The sequence below is a fragment of the Aquarana catesbeiana genome, linkage group LG12 (genome assembly GCF_042186555.1).
Source record: "Aquarana catesbeiana isolate 2022-GZ linkage group LG12, ASM4218655v1, whole genome shotgun sequence".
Classification (NCBI taxonomy): domain Eukaryota; kingdom Metazoa; phylum Chordata; class Amphibia; order Anura; family Ranidae; genus Aquarana; species Aquarana catesbeiana.
The window spans coordinates 75,588,508-75,601,652 of NC_133335.1; the positions used below are offsets into that span (position 1 = coordinate 75,588,508).

At 44.1% G+C, this 13,145-nt stretch overlaps 2 protein-coding genes across 4 annotated transcripts in view; one reads left to right on the top strand and one right to left on the bottom strand.

The window, feature by feature from the left end:
• SNX11 (sorting nexin 11) overlaps window positions 1–11,025 on the bottom strand; it is a 59,459-nt gene extending 48,434 nt beyond the window's left edge. The window contains exons 1-2 of one of the 3 annotated variants that reach the window (XM_073608067.1): window positions 10,889–11,025; window positions 4,374–4,428 (exon numbers count right to left, since the gene is read on the bottom strand). In XM_073608067.1, the coding sequence (XP_073464168.1) occupies window positions 4,374–4,385 (12 nt within the window). In that variant the 5' untranslated portion in view covers window positions 4,386–4,428; window positions 10,889–11,025. Of the gene's footprint in view, window positions 1–4,373; window positions 4,429–10,675 lie in introns of all 3 variants that reach the window. The other 2 variants (XM_073608066.1, XM_073608068.1) reach the window with 2 other exon arrangements.
• CBX1 (chromobox 1) overlaps window positions 10,850–13,145 on the top strand; it is a gene marked incomplete in the record, with an annotated part of 70,799 nt that continues 68,503 nt past the window's right edge. Inside the window, 1 exon segment of the mRNA XM_073608065.1 lies at window positions 10,850–11,193.

Consider the following 13,145-nt stretch of genomic DNA (forward strand, 5'->3'; position numbering starts at 1 on the left):
AATAATACTGTTTTTTGGGCTTTGGGCTATGATGTTATCCTAAATAAACGCTCCTAGATGCGAATGCGGCATGCAAACGCGCCTAACGCCAGTTTCAAGCTGTCAAAAATTTCATTCAGAGGAGGTTGCCTCAGCGTCCCGTGTACATTAAGCCTTACATTCAAAAGAATTTTATTTTCAGCATTGTAAACATCAATAAGTAGACATTACAACATCAGCTGACGTAGTACAGAGTACAAATATCTAAAACAAAATAATTAAACATCAAACTTGTGTTGGTGATATAACCATCTTAATGCAGACATCTGAAGCCACAAACAAGGGAGAGATACATGGAAGGTGTCGTCTGAATTGTTTACACTAGCTTTGACTGCACCAACAAAAGAAAAACAAGAAATATCATCTTGAAGGCCCTTCTACGCATCACATAATAGGGAAAATCCCACCAAAATGTGAAGCATAGAACCTCGTAGCTTACAATCCCGAAAGCATTTTGTGGGAGTGGTCTTGTAGATTCTGGCTAGGGGAGTTGGGACTAGGTACCATCTGGTCAGGATTTTGAGACTAGCCTATACAGGGGGTCCCCGACCTACGAACTTCCAACTTACGAACGACCCCTACTTACGAACGGGGCCCGAGTTACGTCACCGCGGCCTTGTCCGGCCTAGTGAAGCCTCCAGGATCCCCGGTCTTTCCTACGAGCGCTGCCCCGCGGAGGTGCACCGCGGCCGGCCTGCCTGGACACAGCATCTATCCATCTCCCTGCTGTGCCATCAGGTGAGCAGCCTGTAACAGCCTGTGAGCAGTACTGTAATATGCTTAATATGCAGTGTACTGTACCTGTTCCTCCTGTCCCTGCCGCCATGTAAAGAGTGAGAGGGGAGAGCTGTGCTCCTCCCCTCTCAGCTCTGACAGAAAATCTAGCAGTGCTAGGAGGTGACAGGGTCAATAAAGGGAACCTGTCACCTCCAATTGCTATCACACAGGGAATTGTTTTCTCCTGTGTGATAGCAATAAAGTTAAGTGAAAAAAAATTTATAAAAAAATAAAAAAAATAAGAAATACAGTATTAATTAAATTAAAAAAAAAAAACAAAGTAATTAAAAAAAGTAAAGAATAATTAAAATAAAAAAAAAATTATACTGTCTGTATCCTCATTAGATGGATTTAATCTCACTTCCTGACTCTGAGACTGGATTTGTACTTAAAAAAGGTACTGTTCCGACTTACAAACAAATTCGACTTAAGAACAAACCTACAGTCCCTATCTCGTTCGTAACCCGGGGACCCCCTGTATTAGGGAAACATTCAGAATACCTTTGAAGGACACTTTAAGTCTGGATCACCAAAACTCTAGTTCCTCCTCACAATTAACCGCTTAAAGACCTCCCCGTGCACATAGAGCGACCGCCCTGCGGCAGTATGTGCCAGGTCATGTACCTAGTACACGATTTTAACACTTCCGGGTCTTGGCGGTGTGGCACGCCAAGGCAGATCACCATTCTGTTAGTAGGGAAGGTAGAGATCCTGTGTTTCTGCTAAGCAGGAACAAGGATCGCTTCTGCCTTCCCACAGTTAAAGCACCTCCCCCAAAGTTAGCAAGCACTCCCTAGGGACCCATTTAACCCTTTGATCACCCCTGATGTTAAACACTTCCCTGCCAGTGTCATTAGTACAGTGCAGATGTCTAATCACTGTATTACTGTCACTGGTCCCCAAAAAGTGTCAGTTAGGTGTACGGTTTGTCCGCCACAATATTGCAGTCCTACTATAAGTCGCTGATCGCCACCATTACTAGAAAAAAAAAATAAAAAAAATTATATATTATATATAATAATATAATATATATATATATATAATTTTTTTGGGGGATATATTTTATAGCAGAGAGTAAAAAATATTGTCTTTTTTTGACCGCTATTGTTTAAAAGCAGCGATTCGTACACCATTGATATACCCCCTCTAGTACCCTGGTCTCCAGTCCACCACTGTTCATATGCAGTTAGAGAGGACGAATCCCCTGAAGGCGGCACAGCATTCCTTTGATTAAGCATTTCAGCCCTGGAAGATTTTCCCCCTTAATGACCAGGCCATTTTTTGCGATGTCAGTTAAAGCACTCTGTCGCTTTAACTGACAATTGCACGGTCATGCAACATTGTACCCAAACAAAATTGACGTCCTTTTTTTCCCACAAATAGAGCTTTCTTTTGGTGGTATTTGATCACCTCTGCAGTATTTTTGCGCTATAAACAGACCGACAATGTTGAAAAAAACAAAAAAAAAAAAAAAAAAAAAAAAAACAAAAAAAAAATTTTTTTTTACTTTTTGCTATAATAAATAGCCCGAATTTTTTCTTTAAAAAAAAAAAAAAATAGTTTATGCCAATATGTATTCTTCTACATACTTTTGCTAAAAATAAAATCGCAATAAGCGTATATTGACTGGTTTGCACAAAAGTTATAGCGTCTACAAAATAGAGGATATATTTATGGCATTTTTATTATTTATTTTTCTTTTACTAGTAATGGCAGCGATCAGCGAATTTTAGTGTGACTGCGACATTGCGGTGCAACAGATCTGACACTTTTTTGGGACCATTGACATTTATACAGCGATTAGAGCTAAAAATAGCCACTGATTACTGTATAAAAGTCACTGGCAGGAAAGGGATTAACACTAGGAGGCGATCAAGGGGTTAATTGTGTTCCCTTATGAGTGTTTCTAACTGTGGGGAGATGGGACTGACTGGAGGAGGAGACATATCGCTGTTCCTAATTATTAAGAACAGCAGATCTGTCTCTCCTCCCCTGTCAGAACGGGGATTTGTACGTTTACATACACAGATCCCCGTTGTGGCTCTTGTGCCCACGATCACGGGTGGCCATCGCATCCACCAGCCACGCACATCGGTTCCTCCGCTGTGCAGCAGACGTGCCTGCTATGGCTCTTAAGGGAGCCAACGTACCCATACGTCGATTTGCGGAAACGAGCTAACCTGCCGCCGTAAATGTGCGTGAGCTGGTCGGCAAGTGGTAATCAAAGCCTATATATATATTTACTGGGGGGAATCATGGCAAACAGGCAGAGAGACTGGACGTGTTACACACGTCCTGTGCACCATGGTGACCTTTTATTGGGTGTGTGTAGCATGCCCAAAGTCTGCAACTAATTAAATACTATTTCATAAAGTTGGCACTTTTAGTGACCATCATTTCCACTCTCAAAGAGTGAGTGAATTTCTATTCATCCTCAAGCCGGCCATCCTACACAAACTGGCATCACAATTTAAAAAAGTATTAATACTCAAAAGCAAACATGTATTATATTGCAGCTTGCCAATTCTTAGATGTAATAGCTGCATTAGTTTACTTTATTTTCACCTGCGATCTGCCCAGTTAGTCTGCTGATTTTCAACAGAACAAATTCTTCTGCAAATTTAGCAGTTTAAAAGGGTTGACACAAACCATTTACCACTGACTGGTGCTTACAACAATCAGCTTTTATTTATTCATGTACACCTTTATTCCAAAAGAAAAACGAGTGTTTGCTGTACCTGCAGTGTGAGCTAGAAATTGGCTTCCATTCGTTAGTGTATTTCAATCTGCTAGTATATGCAACACTCCCCTCCCCCCCCCAGACTGGAAATGCTGCTGTCCAAAGTCTTTTAGCTGTCCAAGAAGAAGATTTAACCCACAATACATAAAGAGGATAAAAGACTTTGGGAAACCCATTTCATTTTCCAAGGCCAGACTGAATGTGATTGCCAGCTATAAAATTCGTAGTTGTGGCACTTTCATAGAAAAAAAAAAACTGTTTGTGAATAACAGCAAGTAGTTTAAAGTGGGTGCTTTTGGGCATACATCTGCATTGCAAAAAGAAGATGACCATATTATGGATGCACCGATATATATCGGCCGCCGAAAATCATTGGCTGAAAATAGGGTTACCGGCAAGAAATAAAAAAACAAACAAAAAGGTGCTGGTAATGGCACGCTGCGTCTCATCAGCTGCAATGCAAAAAAGGCGACCCATAGGCTGCAATGCAAAAACACGTCCTATTGGCTGCAATGTTAGATCGCATCCCATTCAATTCAATGCAAAAACGCTAGCCACATTCTTCAAATTTAATTTTTTTTTTTTAAACCTTTTTGTTTTGGATCCTGAATTTTCGGTTTCGGTATACCACTACATATTATGGTTCTGAGTAGGCAGCCTGTTTATGCTTTTCAAGGTCTAATTTTCTGTTTTGTCTAAAACATGCCCAACTGTCATTGTATCTCAGATTTGCTGGCTAATAATTCTGCCTAGCTTTATTATTATTAACAGCAATTACTGCCCTGTATTATCTACCTCACACAACTTTTAACCTTACCTCATCATCCATGTTATTCTGAAACAGCCTGTAACCAGTTTACATGTGGTACCATCTGCAAACAGACAAATAAGGTAAATGTACGCAGTTGTCACTTTTAAGGTTCTTTAGGGGCTACACATACAATGTCACTCCTTATGGCTAATAAAACATCATCTCTGTATATAAATATTATAATGGATCTTTATTTCCATAATGACATTTATAGGTCACATCTGCCTCTAAAAACCACATAGCCATACAATCTTTTCATTACCATCCAGCCTCCTCACACATACAGTATATATAGTCTCACTCTACCATCCAAGCTCTTTCACATAGATACACATCCCCCTACTACCACCTAGCCACCCTTGTATTGTAAGGCACTGACTGGCAGCATTGTGGGACAGTTGAAATGTGTCACCTAGGTTTCTCACCTACACGTAATGAGGGGCTCCAGGGTTTGTATCTCATATACAGAAGACTTCTTGTCTTCTTTGAATATGTCGTGTCCTGGAGGCCAGAAGGTTTTGCTGAACTCTAGGTGGGAAAAGCTTGCATTCTTAGGTTCACATCTTACCTGGCAGCCATTAAACAGTCCCAGCAATTCATAGCCCTTATTGTATGTGAACTGACATGCTTTCTCTACTTTAGCTGTCAGCTGCTGGGTGAAAAGGCTGAGTGCTGACCGAACAGGTACAAGAGCTGCCTGTTTGTTTTGGGGAAACACATTTGGGGGCACCTTGTTAGTCAGGAACTGACCTGTCAGGTGTCAGCACAGACAAGCAGATGTTTTGATTGCTTTTTGCTATAGACTTGCTGTACAAATTTCAGCAAAGAGGCACATCAACATTAAGCCACATATGTGATGTCAGATACCACATTGCTGCTCAGATCACATGCGAGGTAATATATATATATAATGATAATGCAAGGTCTCCAGTGTCTGTGCTTTATTAAAAAAATGTCTCAGTATATCTAATTTCCGAGCGCCACTCACGTGGCCGGTCGCCTCTTCCCCCTCCTGATCTAACAGCTACAGCGGGAGGAACTGAGAATCCTCCGCTGATGTCAGTCGGGAGGAGGAGAGAAGAGGAGGAGAGGGGCGGCCGGTCACGTGAGAGCTGGATTGAAATAAGGTATACAGAGGCATTTTTTTAATAAAGCACAGACACTGGAGACATTGCATTATCTAAAACACAGGGGATTGCCCAAAAATACTAAAGCTATTTCAGCAGCAGGAGGGGAGGGGCGGGCACTGTCACAAGCTGACAGGTGAGGGGGGGTGGGATGCGGAAGAGGACAGAGGAGAGCTACAGATTATGGAGGCACATAAACTGACCACGGAGTCGGGGCTCAGCAGCCATGATAAACCGTGGTCAGTTTACAGGGGGGTAGAACCAGACAGGATCAGCCAGTTATTTCAGGCGACACAAATAGCCAAATTACACAGCCCAAGCATTGTGCTGTCATTCATGCTTTAAAGGGACAGGATCTTTTTTTTTTTTCAGGGTAATAAACACTTTAAGACACCAGCAATTGAATTTGTTCTTCAAACCTGTAGATGTGGCTGGATAAAAACATCAACTAGTGGTCTAAACATTTAAAGAGGGCTCTGGCATTGACCAGATTCTGTTAGGAGGAAGGTCAGATCAGTCAGTTGAAACTGAGCAGCATGAAGAAACCCATGTTCTGTAGAGTATCAGTACCCTACAGGATGTGGAAGTGTTTCAGGCATGAGCAACGATACAAGATGCAGTAGGTACATCAAAGTGAAGAATATGCGAATTGCATCATGCTATTTCCGTGTGCGGGAAACCAAACTACGTTTTTCAGCGCATGGGAGTGCCATGTTTACTGTGTAGCACTACATTTTGTGTGCGGGTGAAGGAATGTGTGTGATTTACAGGCACTCCCACACCCACATAAAAAAGGTACACATAGCCTAATAACAAATCATGGAAAACACAAGGACTTACAAGTTTATATCACATCATCAGATGTTACTACAGCTTGGTAATCACTGGGGGTCGGCATTATGGCGGGGTGCGCCATCAGAGCCTCTAAGGGCCGATTCGCACTAGGAATCGCACAGGAACGCTGTGCACATTACTGGCCTGAAATCGCACTGCACCAAAAGTAGGGCATGTACTGCTTTTGCAAACGCACTGCAACCAGATCAAACTACTTTTGTACCTTATGATCTGGTACGGGCAAACACACTGCTTTAGCGATCTGCATTTGATGTGTCATTAACATTTCACGGATACCTGCTGCAGATCGCAAGGGCAATGCGATTTGAACGCGGTGCAGGAAGCACGCATGGAACTCAGGTTTTCCACACCGTGTTCTAGTGTGAACAGGCCCTAAATGCACGGTGGGAGAACAAGTACAATTTGGTCAGCGGTTACCACCAATACGAACTCGAGGCTAATATTAATATGATTTAAACAATTTTATGGAGTGGATATACAAATATAGAAATTTAGCTTATTATTTTGAATTGATCCCCTACATATAAATTGTGAATAAAGGTTACAGTATGTATAATTCATGTGTATGTTTGTGATACACCTCATTTAAAGTCTCACGGGCAAACAAATAATGCTGTGTACTTGTTAAATAGGGTTGGAGGCACATCAATATGTGTATCAGATGACAAAAGTTGCTGTGAGATGAGGAGACAGGAGGCCTCAGAGTGGCATGCCTGAGGTCCCTTTCACACTTGTGCTACTTGTCCTGCGACTTGGGACTGCAAAGTCACATGACAAGTCATACCCCATGATTTCCAATCATAACCATTAATATATGCGCGACTTCAAGTCGTGCCGACTTCAAAGTAGTCCCTGTACTACTTTTTTTCGACTTTCATGCGAGTTGAGGTCCACAGACCTCAAGTTTACGCAGGCATTCCCTGAAATCATTTTGAAATTGCAGCAAGACCACGGCCGCAAAATTGTGTCAAAATCACGCGACTTTTAAGTCGTAGCAGTGTGAAAGGGGCCTAAAGACCATCTTAATAACCAATCAGGGCCTATAAACTAACTTAAGGAGCCAGAAAAAGTGGAAAAAGTGATACATGGGGAGATGGAGGGATATCGGCCAAGGGCAGCCATCAGAGCCACTTATAACTTCCTACCCTCATCTCACAACATAAAGCAGTGGTGGGGAAAAGTTCCTGCATTCTTCTGCCAAGCACCTGTGGGTATCAAGTTTGGGTGGATAACAGTCCTGGACTGGTGCCACTGGAGGATGCCTAGCAGCATATTAGGGTGTGGAGGTTATAAAGGGAATTGCTTCCAATGGGTAATATCCCAATTGTAGATGGTAGGTGATAAGACTCCTTGGGGTCTAAAACTACTACCTTTCTGATAACGTCAATGGGGGCGTTACTGCAGGGAACACTTAGGCGATTGGAGAGGAGTGCCCAATGTCGAAAAAAAAAAAAAAAAAGTCTCACTTGACGATTTATATACAGTAGTTGTTTATAGACAATAAAAGTATACAAGTAGAGCCAACACGTTTTGGAGGAATTGTCTCCCCCTTCTTCAGGGCTAGTATACAGAGAGAAAGATGCATGATAAAAATCTCTAGCCAGGACATACATTACTATACATCTTTCTCTCTATATACTAGCCCTGAAGAAGGGGGAGGCAATTCCCCTGAAATGCGTTGGATCTAATTTTATCTTCAATACACTATAAACTGAGAATGTTTTTTGGACAACGGGCACTCCTCTTGAACCACCCAAGTCTGCCAAGCACCTGGATCACTATAGCACATTCTAACAGGATGCTCTTTGAGCCTCACCCAAGGGCAACCAGGTTCTCAGACAGCTGGCATCGGTCTCAGAACAAAAGCGTAACATCATAAATGCTGCAGTACAAAATCAGCAAAGAACATCATTTGCATTGGAAGGCCAATCTCCACAGCATCAGAGGGTCAAAGGATACAATGAACCAGCAGATTGCTTGGCCATGGAAAATGGATGTAAACTTGTAAAAAAAAAAAAAAAAAAAAAAAAAAACTTGTTTCCCCCAGATAATGGGATACAACACTCTGACCAGAGATGGTCCTATGGTCCACAGCAACCAATTTTACTGTCAATTTGTGGTAGAATTGACAGTAAAATGGAAAGGCGCTGTTGAAGATTACAAAGGAAAAAAGACCAAGTGCTCAGAATTGAAAACTAAACATCTCTAGAAAGGCTAGATCATCATGATTTTCCCTGTAGAAATTGTATGCAGGGGGTTTCTTCACAACATCTAAAACCATTCTCCTGAGGAAGATCAGAGTGAGGGGTCACTCCCTACAATAAGCAATCAAGTCCCTATCATATGATGCAGACCAATAGCAGTAACTGGCTTTGGATTAAAAGGAAACACAATTGGGCTACAAGATGAGAAAGGATGATATGGAAGAGGGGGAGGGGTGTACTAGGGATGCCAGGTATCACAGTCCAGCCCTTTAAAGACAGTGGGATTGATTATGACCCATTCACATTTGTGCAACTTGTCATGCAACTTTGGACAACAAAGTCACATGACAAGTCGTTCCCCAATTTTCTGAAGATAACCATTCATATGTGCAACTTGAAGTTGCAGCAACTTCAAACTAATTCATACACTACTTTGGTCAGACTTTCATGCAAGTTGAGGGCCATAGACTTCAATGTTAACCCTCAAAGGCTGCATGAAAGTCATACCTAAATGTTTTACAATGCAGAGTCGGCGCAACTTTGGAGTCATACAAGTGTGAATGGAGCCTTACTAAAACTGGAGAGTACAAAATCTGGTGCAGCTGTGCATGGTAGCCAGCTTCTAACCTCAGTTTGTTCAATTAAGCTTTGACAAAAAAAAAAAAAAAAAAACCTGGAAGCTGATTTGTTTCTATGTTGAGCTGCACCAGATTTTGCACTCTTCAGGTTTTAGTAAACCAATTCCGCTGGCTTCATCAACAAAACCTCAATAAAGGAGGGGGCCCACCTGATAATGTACCTACCCTCACCCTTTTCACCACACCGATTCCAACAACAAGAGGGCCAACTTACCACAGGGACTTAAACACCAAGTCCAATTGGCTCTACTGTCGATCTCTTTTGTATCACAAGAGCTGCTGCCTGGGAATGCAAGCCACATAATTCCACCTCCACCATCAGGGGATCTGGCAAAGACCAGGCACTTCCAGGTGATTCAGCTCACAGTGAACCCTTGTAAGCCAACTTGTGACACAACTATTAGGCCCCTTACACAGACCGGCTCTGTTGGAGTCCGCCCACAGAGCAGGTGGATGGCTGGTCCATGTCCGCTCATGATCCCAACCTCCTTTACCCAGGGACACAGCCCCCCATAATCACCCAACCTCCTTTACCCAGGGATACAGCCCCCCATAATCTCCCAACCTCCTTTACCCAGGGATACAGCCCCCCATAATCACCCAACTTCCTTTACCCAGGGATACAGCCCCCCATAATCACCCCACCTCCTTTACCCAGGGATACAGCCCCCCATAATCTCCCAACCGCCTTTACCCAGGGATACAGCCCCCCATAATCTCCCAACCGCCATCACCCAGTGCCTCCCATTTAGGCCTGATTCACACCTATGCATTTTTTAGTGAATTTTCATATTTGCAGAAACACAATACAGTCCAACCTTGTTTGCTGAGCTTCCTGTCACCACCCAACCTCTACATATTAGGATACAGCCTCCTCTCCTCAGCTGACCTCCCTCATACACACAAGTATCCTCCAATCATTACCAGACTCCCCTCATACACACAACTATCCTCCAATCATTACCAGACCTCCATCATACACACAAGTATCCTCCAATCATTACCAGACCTCCCTCATACACACAAGTATCCTCCAATCATTACCAGACCTCCATCATACACACAAGTATCCTCCAATCATTACCAGACCTCCATCATACACACAAGTATCCTCCAATCATTACCAGGCCTCCCTCATACACACAAGTATCCTCCAATCATTACCAGGACTCCCTCATACACACAAGTATCCTCCAATCATTACCAGGCCTCCCTCATACACACAAGTATCCTCCAATCATTACCAGACCTCCCTCATACACACAAGTATCCTCCAATCATTACCAGACCTCCATCATACACACAAGTATCCTCCAATCATTACCAGACCTCCATCATACACACAAGTATCCTCCAATCATTACCAGGCCTCCCTCATACACACAAGTATCCTCCAATCATTACCAGGACTCCCTCATACACACAAGTATCCTCCAATCATTACCAGGCCTCCCTCATACACACAAGTATCCTCCAATCATTACCAGGCCTCCCTCAGCCAGGTCTCCTCATGTTGTCACCAGATAACAACTTAGCAGTGCAGACAGGTTCCTCTGTCAGCTGTCCGCTCTCCCCTCCGGTCACTTCCGGTGTGCGCTGGTGCTGATGGGAGTTGTAGTCTGTGTGGTGGTGTAAGTATTCCGTACAAATAACAGCGCCCGCTCCCTAGTCTTCCTCACCCCGGGTATCCCCCGTACCGCCTCCACCTCTCCCAGCCTTAGAGGACCCCTCAGCCCGCTCCATTCACACACAGCACACGCCGAGGGATCGCAGCTCCAGCTCCCGTGATGCTCGGCGGCGGTACGCATGCGCGGTGCGCGGCCTTGGTGGCGGCAGAGTGGAGCCTTTTGTTTGGAGGCGCCACATTTTAGAACCATACGAATAGGGCGAGAGGAGGTGCAGCCGGTCCCCGCTGATACCTCCGTGCAGCACCCGGCCGAGGCTACCTACCGGCCCCAACCCAACACAGGCCTGAGAGCCGGGAGCGTTGTGGTGCACAGAGGTGAGGGGGGCTCAGGGGGGAGGAGGCCATGGGGACTGCAACACTCTGCATACCGGAGGACGAGGAGACCCCCACAGTGTGGGCAGAGCTACCAGGGTGGTATAATTCTATCCTCTGCCCACATATAACCCTGGCATCAATACTCCCATCTTCTACCCACATATAACCCTGGCATCAATAATCCTCTGCCCACATATAACCCTGGCATCAATAATCCTCTGCCCACATATAACCCTGGCATCAATACTCCCATCCTCTGCCCACATATAACCCTGGCATCAATACTCCCATCCTCTGCCCACATATAACCCTGGCATTAATACTCCCATCTTCTACCCACATATAACCCTGGCATCAATACTCCCATCTTCTACCCACATATAACCCTTGCATTAATACTCCCATCTTCTACCCACATATAACCCTGGCATCAATACTATCATCTTCTACCCACATATAACCCTGGCATCAATACTCCCATCTTCTACCCACATATAACCCTTGCATTAATACTCCCATCTTCTACCCACATATAACCCTGGCATCAATACTCCCATCTTCTACCCACATATAACCCTGGCATCAATACTCCCATCATCTACCCACATATAACCCTGGCATCAATAGTCCCATCATCTACCCATATATAACCCTGGCATCAATACTATCATCTTCTACCCACATATAACCCTGGCATCAATACTCCCATCATCTACCCACATATAACCCTGGCATCAGTAATCCCATCATCTACCCACATATAACCCTGGCATCAATACTCCCATCCTCTGCCCACATATAACCCTGGCAAGAATAAACCTATCCTCTGCCTACATATAATCCTGGTAACTAAAAAGCCAGAGTTGTATGTGAGCAGTGGAAGGATTTATCAGTGCCAGGGTTGAATGTGGGTACCCTGCTGTCTGTAGTGCCATTAGGCCATGCTACTTTACATCAAGCCTTGAAGTGATTATAGACCCTCGCATATACCCAGTGAAGTGACTGGCCTCAGGTGATACACAGAGATGAAACAAATCCTCCTAAGTTGTTCCCGTTCATCTGCATCCCTCTCTTCTCTACAGCCATTCAAAGTGCTAAAGTGAGCTCTGAGAGCTGATTGGAGGGAAGAAACACACCCCCTTCACACAGTACACTGATAGCCTCAGCTCTGTTCCTATCACCGAGGTTTACAACCACTGTAAAGGATAAGTTCACTTTCAGGAATATGTTACATGTTCCACCTGTTTTTAGGGTGTAACATGTCCCTGCTCCTGCAGCTTTCCCCCGACCCCTCAGCGGGCCAGGGATCTTCTCCCCGCACCCACTATCACAATCTGAAAAGAGCTTAGCCTTACTGGGTTCCGCCCTCACGGCCACGTCATTCATTCACAGAGTTTTCTTAATGAAAAGACTACGAGGGTGCTGGTGAGCATTGTTGTAGTTCATTGATTCTTCCTGAACTGAAGTAATTGTCTTCTGGTATTGGAGGTACAGGCAAATAGCTATACTAAGAGTCTGCAGGAGCCTGACATTGCACCTGTGATCTGCTGATCACAGATGCAGTGCTGTACAGGCTCCTAAGAAAAAAATAGTAAGCATACTTTTTTTTTTTTCCTGCAAAAAAATGTGCATTTATTATTAAAGGTGAACTTATCCTCGAACTCAGGTTCCTCAGTGCATTCTGTTGTGATTTTATTAACACTGGCTGTTCAAACCCTGAAAAAGGGGGAGGCCTTTTTTTCCCCAAGAAGAAGATTGGCTGTGTCTGTTCTTAAGCATTAACCCTTTCGTCGCCGTGTCCGTACGGACCTGACGGGGGGGGGGGGGGGGGGCGGTATTACACACAATCCGGTGGCTGCAGCCACTGGGATTGTGTGTGAAACTGACAGGCAGACTCCTGAAGTTTGCCGCCATTTCACAGGCGCACAAAAATTTAAGGTTTTGGCACGTTG